General features: G+C 53.7%; 1 protein-coding gene across 2 annotated transcripts in view; it reads left to right on the plus strand.

Moving 5' to 3' along the window:
* The window catches only part of LRRN2 (leucine rich repeat neuronal 2), a 61,152-nt gene extending 47,040 nt beyond the window's left edge, over positions 1-14,112 (plus strand). For both annotated transcript variants that reach the window (XM_079107064.1, XM_079107065.1), the window contains exon 2: positions 10,536-14,112. In XM_079107064.1, coding sequence (XP_078963190.1) covers positions 10,769-12,904 — 2,136 coding nt within the window. In that variant the 5' untranslated portion in view covers positions 10,536-10,768 and the 3' untranslated portion in view covers positions 12,905-14,112. The remainder of the gene's footprint in view (positions 1-10,535) is intronic.
* The last annotated feature ends 4,861 nt before the right edge of the window (positions 14,113-18,973 follow it).

The following is an 18,973-nucleotide window of genomic DNA, read 5'->3' on the forward strand; positions in this document are numbered from 1 at the left end:
TCACTGCCTCCTCTGCCCTGGTCCACCGCCCTCTGTCTGCAGTCTCATGTGCAGGCAATGACCTCTTGACCACCTCATTCACACTTCCAGGACCTCCAGGGATCTCTCCTTGGAATTCACTTCCTTTGTTTTCATCCAGGCTCTCAGATCCTGGTGCAGAACATCTTCCACAGGCCTGCTGCTCCAGGCCACACTCCCCGTGAGTTTTTAAAAACAATTTCATGGAAGGACAATTTGCATACCATCAAATTTGCCCATTTTTTCGTGCACAATGCAGTGTATTTAAGCAAATGTCCTCTGATTTGACCAACTTCCTCCATAAGGTGGAGTCGTGGTCTCTCCCCTAGGTTGTGCCTTGCCTGTGACAACTTTGATACCCTAATAGGGAGTATCTATTACCGGTCTTCCCTGTAATTTGTATCCCTATCCCCTCATGTGCATGAAGTGTCTAGCATACAGTCAGGGTTCTGTGAATGCTCCTTGGATAGAGTTTCCTTGTGGCCAGGACAGAGGAGGGTTCTAGAATAATATGTCAGGGTAGTAACAAGCTCCTCATATATACATATATTTTTATTTTTTGGGGGGGGGGGGGTTGCTGGGGATTGAACCCAGGGCCTTGTGCTTGCAAGGCAAGCACTCTACCGACTGAGCTATCTCCCCAGCCCCTACATATATTTTTAAATTGAGCACTTCTAGGTGTCACTGTCCTTGGTGTATAGACTTGGACCTTGGAGCTTATCAGGTGTTCATCAAAATCACCTGGAGGATCTGTTCAGTCACAAGTTACAAGGCCCCACCCTCAGAGGCTCTGACCTGGGAGGGTTGGACGAGCACCTAAATCTGCATTTCTGACAAGTTTCCCTTTTATTGCTGGTACTGCTGGTCCAGGGAGCACAGTTTAGGAACCACTTATCTAGCCCAATCCCTTCGCTTTGCCTATGAGGAGCCCAAGGCCTAGGGAAAGAAGAGACCCGACTGCAAAGTCTGTCTCCAGTCCTGTCTGTGCTGTGTCCTCTGCCACTGCTTCCCCACCCCTGCCCTCTGCTTCTTCTGTAGCTTCTAAGAAGCTGGATGAGGGGTGGAGAAGGAGGAGAGAGCTGGGTCAGGCGGGACTGCCAGAGGCTTGTGTGACTGGGGAGGGACAAAGGAGAGGACTGGGTGAGGGACTGGCCAGGGCAGCCCTAAAAGAGGTGGTGAGGACTGACAGGCCATTCTCACTGCAGTTAGTGGGGGAAGGAATAAAAAAAAAAAAAAAAAAAGCACCATCGGCCTCAGCTGCAGCCATTTATCTCGTGGCCTGCCCGAGACAGCTGACAGAGGGGGAAGGCGCGAGGCCTGCTCGAGACCAAGGCTCCTTCCGCTGCGTGATTTATCTCCGAGCTTCATCTGGCAAACCTGCTGATGAAACGAGTCTCCTTTTCTCTCCGCCTCATCAATTTTCATTCTGATTTCATTTTCCTTTTCCGTTAGAAGGGTTTGGCCTTTCTCCGTGTTTAACTGGCCTGCTCCCCGCTCGCTGTGCCTCCCTCCCTGCCGCGCCCGAGGGTCCGGCCCCCTGTGCCACAGCCCTGGGAGACTCGGAAACTCCTCACAAGGCAGCTCTGGACTCCCCTGTCACTGTTATTAGTGTGGGGCCACCAAGCCACTGTGCCTGCCCTCGAGCAGCTTACAGTCAGAAAGGAGCCAAGCATCATCTTGGAGGGTGGAGGCAGCAAGGAATTGGTTAATGGAGGGGTACAGGTGGTCAGGGAATAGTCACGAAGGTGCAGTATCCAATGAGGCTTTGGAGACAGAAAGGAATCTCCAACATACAATCAAGGAAGAGGCCCTCTGGGCAAGGGCTCTGTGTGTGTGAAGGATGGGAAAGAGTGTTGCTTACTTCCCTCTGAAGTTGTCTCTCTTTTTCCCCTGCCTGGTCCCTAGCTCACAGGGATTCACTGTGGCTAAGGGGGCACCCCAAGACTCTGGCTATGGGAGGGAGCCTTTAAAGAATGTAGCAGGGTCTACCCAGCACACCCGACTTGATCCCAGGAAGGGAGCTGGAGGAGTTCCTGGGTCAGGAGCTGGGCGTGACTGCCCATCTGGCTGGTGACTGTGGCCAAGGTGGAATGTCTGTAGGATGTCATCAAGCAGGATGGTTAGAGGTCCTCTGTGAGCAGCCCTGTCAATCCTTGCAGGGAGCCCCTGGGAATAGGGACTCTGTCACCTCCATGGGAGCAGCTGTAACTGGGTTTATTGGCTGAGTGTTGGATCAGACATCAGGGGTCTATCAATGCACTGAGTCCTAGAGCGGTCCTGAGGACTGAAGGGCCTGGGGCATGCTTACAGTGACAGAAGAGGACAGATTCTCTTAGGAAGGAGTGTCAGCCTGCAGTAGAAAAACTCGAAGAGGGTTTCCTGATCACCTAGGTCAAAGCCAAGGTGTGACCCAGTATCTCCAAAAAATTGAGGTAGATAAGAGAAAAAAACCCACCGAACCCAGGTACTTTATAGACATCTTTAGATTCCCAGGTGAGGCAGGTCTTTCCCCCATCCTATAGATGAAGAATCCGAATGAAGATGTTCAAGATCACAGGGCCAGCCAGCAACAGAACTCAGTTCATATTTTAACCTTTACCCTGAGCTCCCAGAGGGGCTGGTAGAGTGTGCAGGATTCTGGAGAGAGTTCCAGAATGGTGAAGGTTAGCACAGGATTATGTGAAGTCCAGAGTCCGAAACTTGACTCCGAGGAAAGTACCTTCCTCACCCAGAGGCCAAAGATGGGAAAAGACTAACATGGCCATGGAGGGAAGGACAGCAGGGTGTGTACCCAGGGAAGACAGGCTCTGGGGTGGCATTTGTCTCCTTGAAGTTGGCAAGGAAAGAGGCAGAAGGGTCAGCCCAGCCAGCCTACCTCCCAGGCGGTTTGTCCTCTCCTGAGCTCTGAGACAACCAGCCCCTGCCCCCTGCCTCGCTCTTCCTTGCCCTTCTTTTCTTCCTCCCCTCCTCCTTCTCCTTCAGATGTTCTGAGCTCCTACTGTGTGCCAGCCTCTTGCAAGACTGGAGGCTTAGAGCACAGCTTCTGCCCCAGGTCTGCAGGGAGAAGCACCAGGTTCTGATGGAGGGACTTGGGCACCACAGGAGAGGGGTACCAGGGGTCAGAAACAGCTTCCCTGAGGATTGGCCGAAGCCCTGGCAGCGAGAGGCAGTGGGCTCAACCTGGCGCTGCTCTCCGTGGCCTGGCAGGCTGGCTCGGCTCCCCTGCAGCCTGTTTTGGTGCAGTGCAATCAGACGGAAATGACTGTGTGCTACCTGCTGGCGCCCTCCATCCTAATTAAGAAATAACGAGGCAGGCTCCCTTCCAGGCATCCAGCTCTCATGCCCTCTGCCTGGACCAGCCAACAAGTTCCTTCCTGCCCAGGCCCAGGAATGGTTTGTACTGGAACCCTGGCCCCTGGCATCCCAGAGAGGAGGAGAAGGAAAGGCCAAAGGAAACCTCAGCCTTTGTCCAAGAGAGGCCCCCCACCTGCTCGACCCTGTCAGGTGAACTGTGGATACAGAATCATCAAAACAGGACTGGTGAATGAGACCCGCAGGGTCCACCCCGCTTCTTCACCTACTAGCTGTGGGTCTAGTCCCTCAGCTTCCCTGAGCTTAAGTTTCTCATCTAATGGAAAACACTTGCCTCACAGGGCTGTTGGGGGGATGTGACAAGGGAATATAGTAAATATCAAATAAAAATCCTGGTATGTGGAAGCCCTACGGGAATGTACATCTTTTCCCTAAGACTTTGCTGTATGTCATCATCCCAGAGGCCTCAGCGAGAGTTGAAGGGACTCGCCTCACCAAAAGAGATGCCCAAAGGATCTTAATCACTGAGCCACACTCCCTTTTTTATATTAAGAGACGGGGTCTCGCTGAGTTGCTTAGGGTCTTGCTGAGTTGCTGAGGCTGGTTTTGAACTCGTGATCCTCCTGCCTCCTGAGCTGCTGGGATTACAGGATGTGTCACCATTTTGGGCTGAGAATAATGGTTTTTGAGGCCAGGTGAACTTTGGCACTTTGCATCCTGTCCCATTATAAGTGCAGTGACTGTAAAAGTGAGGTTGGGGAGGAAGCTTCTCAAACAATGCTTAGTCGATGCACATACATCTTCTACTCCATTTCATCTTTTTAAAAATGCAGGCTGTACCCACTTTAAGTTGTTTTTGTGGCCCACCGGTGGGGTTGGGTTCACAGTTCACAGCAGAATGCCCCAACCCCATCCACTGCAGGAACAATGAGCTGCCAGGCTCTGGATACTCAGAAATGGGTAGTAAGCCATGCTTACGTCACAGGGCTCACGGCCTGACTGGGCAGACAGACTCACTGCTGGCTGTTGAGGAAGGCGCTGTGGGATCTGTTGGGTCTCAGGCAGCACTGGGAGTGATTAGGGTACATCAGCAAAGAGAAGGTGGCATTTGGGATGGTGTGTTTGTTTTACAGGACAGCAGATGGAACCCAGGGCCTCCGCATGCTAGGCAAGCCCACTACCCCTGAGCTTCACCCCCAGCCCTGGGATGGGTTTTTATGACTCAAGAGGAGTTTCATGGTTGGACTCGGACAAGGGGCATTGCAAGGTGTGGAAGAGAAGAGCAAGTTTGCCTGAGAGAACACAGCGTGCCTGAGAACGAGAGGGTCCCCCTGGAGGGAGCAGCAGAACACAAGAGAGACCCCTTTCTCTTTCAAAATGGAAAGAGAAAGTATGTATGTGGTGGTGGGGGGGACCGCAGATCGAGATGGGAATTTCCGGTCCTGAGCCGTGGTGGGGGCAGAGATAGGACCAAAGAAGCAAGAGCAGGTCTGGCTGGAGGAGAGATTGACTTTGGGACAAGTTGAACGTGAGGGGCTCTGAGATTGCCAGATGGGGACATCTAGTGGGGGGAGGGGGCTAGGAGTATGGGGCTGGGCCTCTCCTTCCCAGTCACCTCTGATTTGTCCTCCTACCCAGTGCCCCAGAATTCTGTGATAAGAAGAGCTAGGTGCCTGAGGGCCAGAAAGTCACCAGGCCATCTTCCTGCCTCAAGGTGGCCTGGCACAGGCAAGCCCAGGTCATAAGGAGTCCAGCCAGAGCTGGGGCCCTAAGGTATACAGCAATTTCTAGATATGGGAACTCTAGAACGGGAAAGAAGGTTCAGGATCTCTTTCTGGAGACCACTGGTTACACGTGAGATCCTGAGAACCTGTGGCTGGCTCTGAAGTCACAGGATGAACTCAGTGGATTTAAAGTTCCCCAGTGCTAGAGTCACCTAAAGGGCAAAACCCCTGGTCTCAAGTTGTGACAGAAATGATAGGGAACTTCAAAGATGAACTGAGTTGGTGACAGGGGTTGCTTACTGGCTGGGAAGGGGCACACTGGAACCTTCTGGAGGGCTGGGAGTTTTGACATCTTGATCTGGGTGGTGGCTGCACTGGTATCTACATACACAGAAATTCGTGAACTTGGGGTTGTGCCCTTGGCACACTGCTGTGAATATTTTAGAAAAGAAAGTATTGCAAAAGGAGAGAGAGAAGGATGAAGTGAGAGGCCACCAGGGCGGGGGAGGGGCGGGGCGCCCGGGACTGAGAGCCTTCCCGTGCCTCACTCCGGTAGTCCTCATGGCAGTTCCGGTTCCTAGCTAAAGCATTTGAAGCTCAGAGGGTTAAGTAATTTACCCAAGGTCACACAGCAAGCCAGAGAGCCAGGCCCCCCTGGTCGCAAGGCCCAGGCTCTCCCCCTCCACCATTCCTCCTTGGCGTAAGTTATTTATGGAATTCAGACTCTGGAAGACTAGATAAACGCTGAGGTCTCCTCCAGCCCCGAGGTTCTGCCTGTGTGTGATTAAATGAGAGGTGGGAGTGCGGGCCGCTCACTCCCAGGAGGAGCTGGAGGCCCCGCGTGCAGGTGGAGGGCCGGCCTTCCTCCTCCGGTGCTCCCCTCCCACCCAGCGCTTATCTGCTGCCGAGGAGGCCGGAGTTTATCAACGCTACACTCAATTATGCTGCCCATCTGTCTCCGCAGCTCAGGGGGACCTGGCACCGACGCAGCCAAGGCCAGGCGATCGATCACCGCCTGCCGTCCTCCCTCCGGACCCTCAGCTCCCACGGGCTGGGCTGGGCACCAGGAGGGGAGGAGGGGGAGAGACTGCCGCCTCCTGCACCTGCCGCCTCCTGGGTGCGGGGCAGGAGGCTCGGGCGGTGCGGGGGGCGGGGCCGCAGGAGCAGGGACAAGCTCCAGCTCCCGACAACAGTGCCTCCAGAACTCTGCCTTCAGAGCTTTGCCAAGGGGCTTAGTTTCACGGGGGTCCAGAGGATCAATTCCATACTTCCTGTTCCATCTGAGATGCTCCTTGGAGGAAGTGGTTCACCTGGGTTTGCAGACAAAGCCCTTCCAAGAGGATAACTGGTCCCTAACTGCCTCCTGGCTTCCAGCTGTGGCTCCAGGGCTTCCTGTCTCCGAGCCAGCACTCACTGCAGTCCGAAGGCAGACAGGTGTGTGCAGTAGCTGGCTGTTTGTCCCTTGGGTTCCATGCCTGCCCACCCCCCACCCCGACCCTTACACAGGAACAGAGTTCTTCCCCACATTGTCTTTCAAGGGGGTTACTCTAGCCAGGAGTCAAGAGAGGGATTGATGGCCCTGCAGATGGTAGTCAGGTAGATTTTCAGACCCAGGTCTGTCTCTAGAAGATTTTGCTACTAGACAGGCACCATGTGCCTACCTTTCTCTCAGCTTCTGTAAAGCAGGCCTTGATCCACCTCGTTGGCTGGGCTGATGGGGCAGGTTATACAAAGACCCAGGGTTGGAATTCTGTCCCTGCCCGGTAGAATATGTGCAACCTCTGACAAGTCACTTAACCTTTCTGACCCTCACTTGCCTCCTAGGCAAACTGAAACTACGAATCCCTTCTTTTCCTGCACACAGGGTTGATAAAAGGATTAAATAAAATGTAGGTGTGATCTACATGTTTTCCTACACTTGGTGCTCTGGGGACCCAGAAAGCATGTAAGACATGGACCCTGCCACCAGGAGCCTGCACTCCAGTAGGGAAAATGTCCATGTGCTGGTCTGAACTCCTGATCACCCAGGAGATGATAGATAAAAGACAATTAGCTTTCTCCGCAACTCCCGATAGGAATTGCTAATCAGCCTGCAGGCGTGGGCCCTGTGCAAGACAGCCGTAAATGGTGATGGCAGGTGAGTGGGCAGCTCCCGGCTCCACCCTGGAAGGGGCTGCATGCTCAGCAAGGAGAGGCAGGACGTGTCTGGGCCTCTGCCATGCCAGGGAGTCAGAGGGGCAGCGTGAACAGGAGCCACCCATGCTGCCTCTAGCTGGATCCCAGCGCCCGGTTCTAGGTTCCTGGCCCCTGAGGAGTGAGCTCTGCCTCACCCAGACCTCGCAGCAGCCAAGGAGGCCGGGAGTGGGAGCTGCCTGCAGTGGAGGTTTCTAGTGTTTTCTGGATCCCCTCTGTGTCACTGAGCACTGACTCAGCACTCAGAACAGAGGTGTTGGAGGAGGAGAAAGAAGCCTGACCCAGGCGGAATCTAAAGTTCCAGGACATACTGGGGCCCTTGCTCTAGACCCTCTCCACCTGGGAACTGTGTTGGACTCAGAATCATTTTGTGGTTTTGGTGCTACAACCAGCATGGCACTCTCTGAAGCTGTGACATGTGATCTATTTCAGCCCACAGCTCCCACCCACCCACTTTGGCCCCCTTCTGCCCCCGACTCCCAGCAGGTAAGCTTATTGGGAACTAGTTGAGTCCTAGTATCCAACTTATTTATTTATTAATTGGTATCAGGGATTGAACCCAGGGGCACTTAATCACTGAGCAACTTCCCCAGCCCTTTTTTGTATTTTATTTATAGACTGGGTCTCGCTGAGTTGCTTAGGGCTCCACTAAATTGCTGAAGCTGGCTTTGAACTCTCCATCCTCAGCCTCAGCCTCCTGAGCCATTGGGAGTACAGGCGTGCACTACCATGCCCAGGCCTAGCATCCAACTTTTTGTGTGCCCTAAGAAGCCCTGTGGCCAGAGAGCCTCCCAACCCCGGGAGATGTCCAGAGGACTCTGTGTAACACACCCAACTGGTGGAATTCTAGCAACAGTCTTCCACGTGAGGAAATGGATGCTTGAGAAGTCAAGTAACTTTCCCAGGCTAGTGAGTGCTACAGCCAAGTTTTGGGTCCCGATCTGTCTGCAGGTGGTGGTCTGCTCTCTCATGCCAGGGCTGGACAAGTCGGTACATGTTAATGTGGCAGAACCACTGACCTTAGGTCCCATTCCACAGCAGGGACCACCTCAGGACTCAGCTGTTTTCCTGCTTCCTCTCAGCCCACATTGCACACCATGAAATGCCCCCCCCACATCCCGTTCCTGACCCCATTCACTGGCTTGGGCAGCTGGGCTCCCCAGGCTTCCCTTGTACATGTGTGCTGGCGTGTGAGCACGTGTGTACATGTGTATTTGTTTACCCTGAGTTTGACGTGTCAGCACACACACACCCCTACGCAAACCTCTGTGCCTTTCAAGTCATGGCTGTTTTTCCCACCTTCAGAAATAGCTGCAGAGGAAAGTGGGAAGCCGTGGAATGTAAACAGGCACACTGCTCTCCTGCTCCAGGAAGGGTCCTGCCTCAGCTGCTCCTGCCTCGGCTGCTCCCTCCCTGGCATCCTGGAAGCCAAATGGGGTGGCCAAGAGCCCCTCCGGAGAGTTGAGCGGTTGGGAGCTTGGAGGCATGTCGTCTCTTCTTATGAAAGCTCTGGGCTTTCTGCAGCTGCCTGGCAAGGAGTCCTCACCCTGGGGACAGAACGGCCACTAGTCTCCTGCTGCAGCAGCCAGTGCACTCCCGGGTCTCGGGGCCCAAGGCAGGTTGGGACCAGACTTGGGAGCAGAGAAGCAAGGTGTAGCCAGCACAAGCTGCAGACAGGTTGATTCCTCTCTCTTGCTGCGTACAAGTGTAGCAACTACGGGACTTGAGCCAAGGCCTTTGGCCTCTTAGGAACCTCAGTTTCTTTATCTGCAAACTAAGGGTGTGAAATCTCTTAGGCATGTTATGAAGGTTAAGTGAAAGACATTTAGAGTCTTCAAAGAGTCCTGGCCAATCAATGGTAGGTGCTTGACAAGTGTTTGTGTTTCCCTGACAACTGGGACTGAAAGTCCACCTGGAATCAGACTCCACTCAGGAGTCAGACCAGGTTAAGAAGGAAGCATGGGGTCTAACCTGCTTTGTTTCCATCTTTGGTTCTAGGCCAAGGCTGGTCCTGCATCCAGGGCAACATGGCTTGGTCCTGGGGTCTGAGAGAGAACCTGGGTTGGTTAACCACAGCCAGGAGGGAGGAACAGCAGAGGCTTGATTCCAGATGAGGGGATGACCTTCTAGGGGAAGGGACTTGAATCCTATAATAAGCACTGACTGAAGATCTGTCCCAGGCTCCTGGCTTAACAATTAACAACAATTAGCAAGACAGGTCTCTAGCTGGAAGAAAATTTGCACAGGATGTGGTCAGGGCTGTGACGGTGGGGAGCATGGACACCGTTGGAGCAGAAGGCCAGCCCCTCAGCCTGCAGGGGTGGAGGGTCAGGAGAAGCTTTCTGTAGGAGGCGATGAACTTGAGTCTTGAAGAACAAGTAGGAGTTTTCTAAAAGACAATGAGACAATAAGAAGTGGTAGCATGTCACTGTGACTTCAACCTGGAAGATTTGTGCACAGTGGGTGAACAGGTGGTAACAAGAAAAGCCAGAAGTGGCCAGGCCAGGCCAAGTCACAGAGGTCTTACCCGCAGGGCTGAGCTCAGACCCAGGCTATTGAACCCTATGACCTCTTGGGCTCCTCTGACAGCTATTGGGAGAGGGAAAGTTCCTGTCTCCAGGGTGGGAAATGGCCACAGACTGAAGCAGTCCCCCTGACATACCCCAAGAAAGTCCAGGCATATTCCAGGCAGGACCAGCCCACCTCCCCTGCCTCTGTGGATGTGGGATCAGGGTCTGCTGCTGTTCAGCTACAAGACCTGGGGAGCCCCTTCCAGATTTTAGAAGCTGGACTTGTTTCTACCACCCCTTCCCACCCACAAAACCAGTGGGATTTCTAGAAACTATCTTTTGTCTTGCATTTACCAAGTGAGCCAAGAAGGAAAGGAGGAAAGAGGTAAGAAAGGCTGAAGTATCTATTCCACATCCTGTGGGCTCAGAATGACTTTGAAGACAATAATCCCAGCTCATCTGCTTTCCCTCCCAAAAACACTCCCCCCAACACACACACACACCCCTCTCTCTCTCTCTCTCTCTCTCTCTCTCTCTCTCTCTCTCTCTCATCTCTCCCCCAGCCCTTCTCATTACCCCAGGACTCTTCTTGGAAGACTCAGTCGATTGCTTCCCAAGCAGGTGGTAGAAAAGGACACTAAAGCCTTCAGGACGTAGGACAGAACCCAAGAAGCCTGGCTCCAGTCGGTGCACTGTTGCCCCTTTGAGCAGGGAGGCTGGAGGGAGCGGGTAGAGTCTACTTCCTGCTGCTCCTTAACCCTTCACCTTCTTCTTCCAGGGCTGCCCCAGACAGGCCATGGCGATGAGGGAGCAGGCCCAGCCCCGGCGCACAGGAATGAGGAGCCACACCCAGGAGGGCACAGAGTGACGCCCACCCATGGCCACATAGAATGACTGTCCTGGGACGACGGTTCCCCAGGCCCTGGCCGGGCTGCTGACCCTCAACCTGCCAAATACGAAGAGCAGGACTGGACTCTACTTGTGGATGGTCCTCTGCCCCCCAGCCCCATCATGAGGCTCCTCGTGGCCCCCATCCTGCTAGCTTGTGTGGCTGGTGCCACTGCTGCTGTGCCCGTGGTGCCCTGGCATGTGCCCTGCCCGCCTCAGTGTGCCTGCCAGATCCGGCCCTGGTATACGCCTCGCTCATCCTACCGAGAGGCCACCACGGTGGACTGCAATGACCTATTCCTGACAGCGGTTCCCCCGGCGCTCCCTGCGGGGACACAGACCCTGCTGCTGCAGAGCAACAGCATCGTCCGTGTGGACCAGAGTGAGCTCGCCTACCTGGCCAACCTCACGGAGTTGGACCTGTCCCAGAACAGCTTCTCGGATGCCCGTGACTGTGACTTCCGGGCCCTGCCCCAGCTGCTGAGCCTGCACCTGGAGGAGAACCAGCTGGCCCGGCTGGAGGACCACAGCTTCGCGGGGCTGGCCGGCCTGCAGGAGCTCTATCTCAACCACAACCAGCTCTACCGCATCGCACCCCGGGCCTTTGCGGGGCTCAGCAACCTGCTGAGGCTGCACCTGAACTCCAACCTGCTCAGGGCCATCGACAGCCGCTGGTTCGAGATGCTGCCCAACTTGGAGATCCTCATGATTGGTGGCAACAAGGTGGACGCCATCCTGGACATGAACTTCCGGCCCCTGGCCAACCTGCGCAGCCTGGTTCTGGCGGGCATGAGCCTGCGAGAGATCTCTGACTACGCCCTGGAGGGGCTGCAAAGCCTGGAGAGCCTCTCCTTCTACGACAACCAGCTGGCCCGCGTGCCCAGGCGGGCCCTAGAGCAGGTGCCTGGGCTCAAGTTCCTAGACTTGAACAAGAACCCGCTGCAGCGGGTGGGGCCGGGGGACTTTGCTAACATGCTGCATCTCAAGGAGCTGGGGCTGAACAACATGGAGGAGCTGGTCTCCATTGACAAGTTCGCCCTGGTCAACCTCCCCGAGCTGACCAAGCTGGACATCACCAACAACCCGCGTCTGTCCTTCATCCACCCCCGCGCCTTCCACCACCTGCCCCAGATGGAGACCCTCATGCTCAACAACAATGCTCTCAGTGCCTTGCACCATCAGACCTTGGAGTCCCTGCCCAACCTGCAGGAGGTGGGACTCCACGGCAATCCCATCCGCTGTGACTGTGTCATCCGCTGGGCTAACGCCACAGGCACCCGGGTCCGCTTCATCGAGCCACAGTCCACCCTGTGTGCTGAGCCACCAGACCTCCAGCGCCGCCCTGTCCGTGAGGTGCCCTTCCGGGAAATGACGAACCACTGCCTGCCCCTCATCTCCCCCCGCAGCTTCCCCCCCAGCCTCCAGGTGGCCAGTGGAGGGACCATGGTACTGCACTGCCGGGCATTGGCTGAACCAGAACCTGAGATCTACTGGGTCACTCCAACTGGGGTTCGACTGACACCTGCCCATGCAGGCAGGAGATACCGAGTATACCCCGAAGGGACCCTGGAGCTGCGGAGAGTGACAGTGGAAGACGCAGGGCTGTACACCTGTGTGGCCCAGAACCTGGTGGGGGCTGACACCAAGACGGTCAGTGTGGTGGTTGGCCATGCTCCCCAGCCAGGCAGGAATGAGGGACGGGGACTGGAGCTCCGGGTGCAGGAGACCCACCCCTATCACATTCTGCTCTCTTGGGTTCCTCCACCCAACACAGTTTCCACCAACCTCACCTGGTCCATTGCCTCCTCTCTCCGGGGCCAGGGGGCCACTTCTCTGGCCCGCCTACCCCGGGGCACCCACAGCTACAACATCACCCGCCTCCTGCAGGCCACAGAGTACTGGGCCTGCCTGCAAGTGGCCTTTGCTGATGCTCACACCCAGTTGGCTTGTGTATGGGCCAGGACTAAAGAGGCCACTCCTTGCCACAGAGCCCTTGGGGACCGGCCTGGGCTCATAGCCATCCTGGCTCTTGCTGTCCTCCTGCTGGCAGCTGGGCTCATGGCCCACCTTGGCACAGGCCAGCCCAGACAGGGGGTGGGTGGGCGGCCTCTCTTTCCAGTCTGGGCATTCTGGGGCTGGAGCGCCCCGTCCATCCGGGTGGTGTCTGCACCCCTTGTCCTGCCTTGGAATCCAGGGAGGAAGCTGTCCTGGTCCTCAGAAGGGGAGACACTGTCACCACCATTGTCTCAAAACTCCTGAAGCTCGGCCAGTTCTCAGCAGTAAAGAAATAACTAGGACTACTTTTTATCAAAAGGGAAGCAATCTGGGCCAGATGCCCTGCCAGGAAAGTGGCATGGACCCACGTGCTTGAGGCCTGGCAGCTGGACCGGGACACAGAGGCCCTGTGGCTCCCAGGGGGTCTCCTGAGGCCTCCAAAATGTTGCTCTTACCTTCTGGGGTCCTCTGCTGCACTATGAGGAACATTTCCAAGGAACAGGAAGGACTCTAGCTAGAGCCTCCCACCTCCCGTCTATCTACATGCCCAGAGGCTGCTGGGCCTCTGCTCGGTTGTCCCCTGCCTGTGTCCCCAGGCCGTGGCCCACAGGATGCACCCCTTCCTCTTCTCTTTCTTTGTACAGTCTCAGTTGCTTGCTCATTCCCCTCCTGGGCAAGGGCTGAAGGAGGCCTCTCCTTCCCATCTCGGGTGACCACCCCAAAGTGGGAGTGACCCCAGCTGGGCCTGCAGGATGTTTGGGGAGAGGGATGCCCAGGAATGCATCTTGGCAGCCTGGGCTCTCCGGCGCTGACTTTCTATAGGCAATTTTGTACCTTTGTGGAGAAATGTGTCACCTGCCCCAACTCAATTCACTCTTTTCTCCTGTTTTGTAAAAAATAAAAATAAACAATAAAATAACAACGACGATAAGGGGGAAGGGAACAGAATGAAAAGGAAAGAATCCTTTGCCTTCTGAGCGCGAGGGAAGAGCTCTCTGCCCTGGGATTCTTCAGAGCCTGACAGCCGGGGGTGGGGGGGGTGCAGTTTTTCCTTTTAAGTTTGAATTCTGGCTTCTGGGTCTGCCCACCCCCAGAGAGCCTCTATAGTTATGAGCAGGAGAGGGGACAAAGAGCAAAAGAGGCTGATGATGTCCAGCAAGGAAGAGAAGGAGGAAGATCACACTGCAGGCTAGGAGAGGGGTGGAAGAGAAAAATGGAGACACACATAAAGATGCAGAGAGAGAGCGGAAATTTCCATCACCAAACACGGTCCCCGCGTCTCGTTCTCTGATAAGCAATTAACATGCCAGTGCATAGGAAGCACTTCCCCTGCCTATTTCTAATTAAACAAACCCAAGAGGCAGAGTCATGCAGAGAATTGCAAATCATCAAGACAGCAAGAACTTTGGCTCACTGGGGCAGGAGGGGGAGTGGGGTGATAGAGGATTTGAGGAGGGGAAGACCGTGGGATAGGAAATTGCTGCGTTTATCTTTCCATTTCAGTATAATTTGCAATGAACCTGGTTTGCTTTTGTGTGTGTGGTGTTTGTTTTGTTTGTTTGTTTTTTTAACTGAGTGACCCCTGACAACCCAATGCGAAGAAGAACATCTGTTGGAAAGCCAGCAGAACCAAGGGCAGGGAGGGCCACTGTGGGCCAACAAGAGGGTAACACCAGAGCCTGAGGCCACTGGGTGACCGAGCTCTGTTTCTGAAACAGGCTGGGAAAGGAACGGGTTTCCCAAGACTAAAATAATGCCACCGCGAGCTTTCGGGTCCCCGCCCCCCGCCCCCCGTGTTAGAGAATACATGTGTCAGAGTTGTTGGAAGCCAGTTCTAAACCAAAACTGCAAACATATACCCAGATGTCAGACCAGGCCCAGACAGAACATCAGAGTCCACAGCCCCAGAATAATACTCACCAAAGGCAGAGGGAGAGCCAGTGGCCACATCAGTAATCACCAAGAGCAGGGCTCTGGAGACGGTTATCAGCGGGCTGTTTTAGAAGGCTCCGTCCTTCTGAGCAGGCCTCCCCTACAGGACTTGTCACACAGATGAGCCAGGTCTCCGCCCCAGGCTCTCAGCTCTACAACAGAGGGTGAGGCCCAAGAATTTGCATTTCTAACAGGTTTTCAGGTGATGCTGCTAGACTAGGGACAACACTTTGAGAACTGCTGGTGGTCAGTCTGCAGTGGCTAGAATTTTTCACACTTGCTCCAGGCCTCAGCTTTTTTATAGTCAGCAGAAGGTAGTTGGGACAGTCCCCCTGCTCCTTCCCACTCAGCCCCCATTTCAGTGACACCCATTCACAGACACTCTTCCCAGGGCATGTGGTCCTCAGGGAACGGTGCAGATCTTCCTACATCACTACATGCTCCCTGACCCTTCCGTTGCCCAGCAGACACTCCTGATACCTCCCAGGCTTCTTTCCAGATAAGCTTTGGAATCAAATCCACACCCTAAGCAGCACCATCATTTGTTGGAGCTGGCCTGTGGGATGTAACCTAATTGCTGTCCTCCATGATCAGGAAGTTCTACAGGGAAGAGGCGGGACAGGGCCTGTGTCAATCATATGAAGCCAGAGTCAGAAGTCACTGTCTCTTTTCCTTTAGGACCATCCATCAGTAGTTGCCACCTTCTTGGGCAGCCCACATTATATGGAGAATGAAAATCCTGTTCCCCTAAATAAGCATCTTGAGCCCTGTAATGCTCCTGAATCCCATCCCCACTGCCAGCCCTAGACTGGGTTATAGCATCCTAAGAAGCGATCCCAGCAGATCTAGAATCTCTTTAGGTCCCTTTAGGCTCAAAACACTTATAAATGAACCCGTGGTTAGAAGGGGTGAGGGGGAGTGTCCCCAGTCCCCCGGATAATTTGCTGCCTCTGACCTATCCCTGTTTCCCTCAGATTCCTTCCTTACTGATAGGAAACCAAGAGAAGCCTGGATTCCCTGGGACACGGAAGAAGTCACTCAACCAGGCAGATGTGACTTTGGCTCTCAGGTCCCAGGCACCACTGCTTTCCCCGTGGCTCACAGCTGTTGGAGTTCTTGAAATGAATCTCTGCTTCTGGTGGGAAAAGTCATTATGGGGATTTATTCTGTCTCTCAACTGACTCCATGGGTCCTGAACCGAGTGGCTACTCCAAGGAACTAAGTTAGGGGAGGTGGGGAGAGAAAGGTAGCCAGTGACCTCTTTTCTCCTAGAAAGGGAAATGGTGCTATAGAGACAGCCAGCTGTGCGAGGGAGGAAAGGTACTCGTGGGATGCTGTGTCCTGGAATCACTAGAAACGGAGCAAATGCAAGCCATCAGCCTCTCGCCTGGTGCAGAGCTGGACACGGGGCCCAGTTGTGTCCACCAGGAGGGAGGACAGTGAGACCCTCCCCTGACCTCGTCACAGCTGTATTAATACAGCCAGAGGTAGCATCTGCAGCCTTAGCTTTCACAGGAGACGGAACACGTGGTCAACTAAACATACTTGGTTTACAACAAGTAAAATATGATTAAGCCTTGTCTCTCTGTACAGTTGAGATGGCTGCTTTTACCCGGCATAGTGGCACATGCCTGTGATCCCAGCAGCTCAGGAGGCAGGAGGATCGCAAGTTCAAAACCAGCCTCAGCAACTTAGTGAGGCCCTAAGCAACTCAGCGAGACTCTCTCTAAATAAAATATAAAAAAAGGTCTGGGGATGTGGCTTGGTGGCTAAGCGCCCCTGGGTTAAGTTCCTAGCACCAAAAAAAAAAAAAAAAAAAAAAAAAAAAAGGTTGTTTTTTCTTAAATCTTAAATAGAAAACTATTTCTGTTTGGATTTTAAGTCTCTGTTTACAAGCCTATCATTTCCATCTATTGAGATGATTTCAAAACACAGCCCAGTTATTGAGTATTTCCTTCTCTAATGCACACCGCTGGCAAATTCCATCATGCCTCCTGCATCTCAGCCACAATCCCAACAGATGTGGAGCAGACCTGGGCCAGGAGACAGTTCTATGACTCTCTACGGCAGCCTTCCCACCAGCCTGACATGGGGCCATTAATCAACATGTCTGGCTGCTCAGCCAGCTACAAACCACCTAAATATACCATCTAGCAGCCCACATTTCTGCATCCCATCTGCAGGGCTGTCAAGGCAGACTTCGTGGGAGTCTGTGCCAAAATGAGGATATAGTGAGATTGTGGCATTCCTAGGAACTCTCGGTCTAGTCATTGGATCATGGAAGTAGATGAGACTGGCTGGTCCAGGGTAGGGGCCCAAGTGGGACTTTCCTGTCTTAGCACTGAAAGTCCCACGTTTCAGGAACTCTGGAATGATGGGTCCCTCCAAGCCAGTGAGCTAAGTCTGCTGCAGCCATCTCTCTCCCTCTCTCCCAAGCAGCAAAGAGTTAATGAACCTGACTATGTGGTGGCCACCATTCTACAGACAAAAATCCTGAGCCCAGGGACCTTGCATGCTAGTGAGGGGAGAAGTTGATGAAGAGGAGACATAAGTAAAGATGTACAATGTGTTGAATCATCATGAGAACTATGCAGAAAAAGCTAAGCCAGGGACAAGGAAGGGCAGTGTTTATATAGATGGTATGAGAGGCTTCATTGAGGAGATGACGTTTGATCAAAGACCTGGGGGAGTGAATCAAGCAGATATCAGGAAAGAGAGCTCCAGGCCAAGAGAACGGCAAGGGTAAAGGCCAAGAGCGGGGAGGCTGGAGCAAGCGGGTCTGCGGGCAGAGCGCCGGTCAGACGGAGGTCAGAGCAGCAGCAGCCATGACCCTGTTGGGCCTTGTCAGCCACTGTAAAGACGTGGCTGTTCTTCCAGTAGGACAGAAAGCTGCTGGAGGGTTCTGAGCGGACACGGCATGATTCGACTTTGGGGTGCCCCTCTGGTTGCTAGACAGAGAACAAAGCAAGGAGGTTTGGGGTTCACAAGAGCAGAAGTGGAGACATCAGTTAGGAGGGGACCCTAAGATCCGCTTATTCAATCTCTTCTAGCACTTTGCCGGGGCTGGACACTGAACAAGCTCCTTGCTTTCTAAGTCTACGCTTTATTTTAGCAAATTGAAGGCACGTTTACTCTCTCACAGGCTCTGGCCCCTCTCCACCGCCCCATGATTCTTCAAAGTAGTTCACGTTGCTCAAGACCCCCCCACCGCACGCCCCCCGGGCCTCTCCCGCGGCCTCATAACCGAGGCAGGAACTGATTTAAGGTGGACAGGAATGACCTCTATGGCCTTCGATTCTGCCTGATTGTTTGATGTTAAAGCACATCATTCTGAGGGGACCGCAGCGGATGAGCAAGTCACCATCCTGCCCTTCTGCAGCCATTCCCAGCACCTCGTCTGGCCCAGGTGCCACATCTACATTCCTGATGGTTCTGTGGATGGAGCCCTCCTGAGTTTCTCCAGTGTCAGGTCACCCGTCCTTTCACCTGCCCCGCGTGGCTCTTACCCACTCGCACTATTCTCTCGCGGTTGCTCTTTGAGAACATCTCCTATCTTTTGTGGAATGGCACGCTTCCCGTGTGCCTGCCACACAATAGCAGAGATGTCACGTGTACCCTCTCATTTCATCCACTGCTACTTTATAAAGTGGATACTATTTTCCCCACTTTTTAGATTTAGATAGTAGAGCTCAGAAAGGTTGAATGATATTTCCAAGGTCACACAGCAAATAGGCGGCAGAGTCAGGATTCAAATGCTTTCAGTTCTCCTTTGCCGGTTAGAATCAGCTTTTGCCCACAGGCTGCTTTTGCTTCTGACCTCAGATGTCCACGGGGCAAGTCCAGAGCTCATCAGAGACTGAACTTCATCTTCACCACTCTCCTCGGCTGCATTCAAATTCATACACTTTAAAAGTATGTCAGAAGGTTTTCGAGAACACTGGAACTTGTAAAATCTGTGTGCATTAGAGAGCTCCTGGGCAGCCACTTTTATTTTTAGACACTGTCCTCTTTTTTTTTTTTTTTTTTTTTTAACCCAGGATAATTTGTGACTTTATTGTCAGGACTTCAGTTTTAAAACCTCTTGGATGATATTATCTTGAGAACCTCGGTTGACGATTATTTTCTCTGAAGTTTTGAGACAGTTTGGTGGCACTGTGACCATGCACCCTCACCTTTTCATTCTCCGGATCCTATCAACTCTAAAATCCGGAAGTGGCGGAAACCAGTCAGTCCTCCTTTGCGGGTTAGAGTCAAGTCCACATCAGCTTTTGCCCATGGGCTTCTTTGGCCTCTGAGTTCAGATGTCAGCTGGGCAAGTCAAGAGCTCAGCAGAGACTGAACTTTGAGCCCAACCACACAGCCTGCATGTGCCTAGAGGGTGGGTCCCCTTCACTGCTTCAT

The sequence above is a fragment of the Sciurus vulgaris genome, assembly GCF_902686455.1.
Source record: "Sciurus vulgaris genome assembly, chromosome: 12".
Taxonomy (NCBI): Eukaryota; Metazoa; Chordata; class Mammalia; order Rodentia; family Sciuridae; genus Sciurus; species Sciurus vulgaris.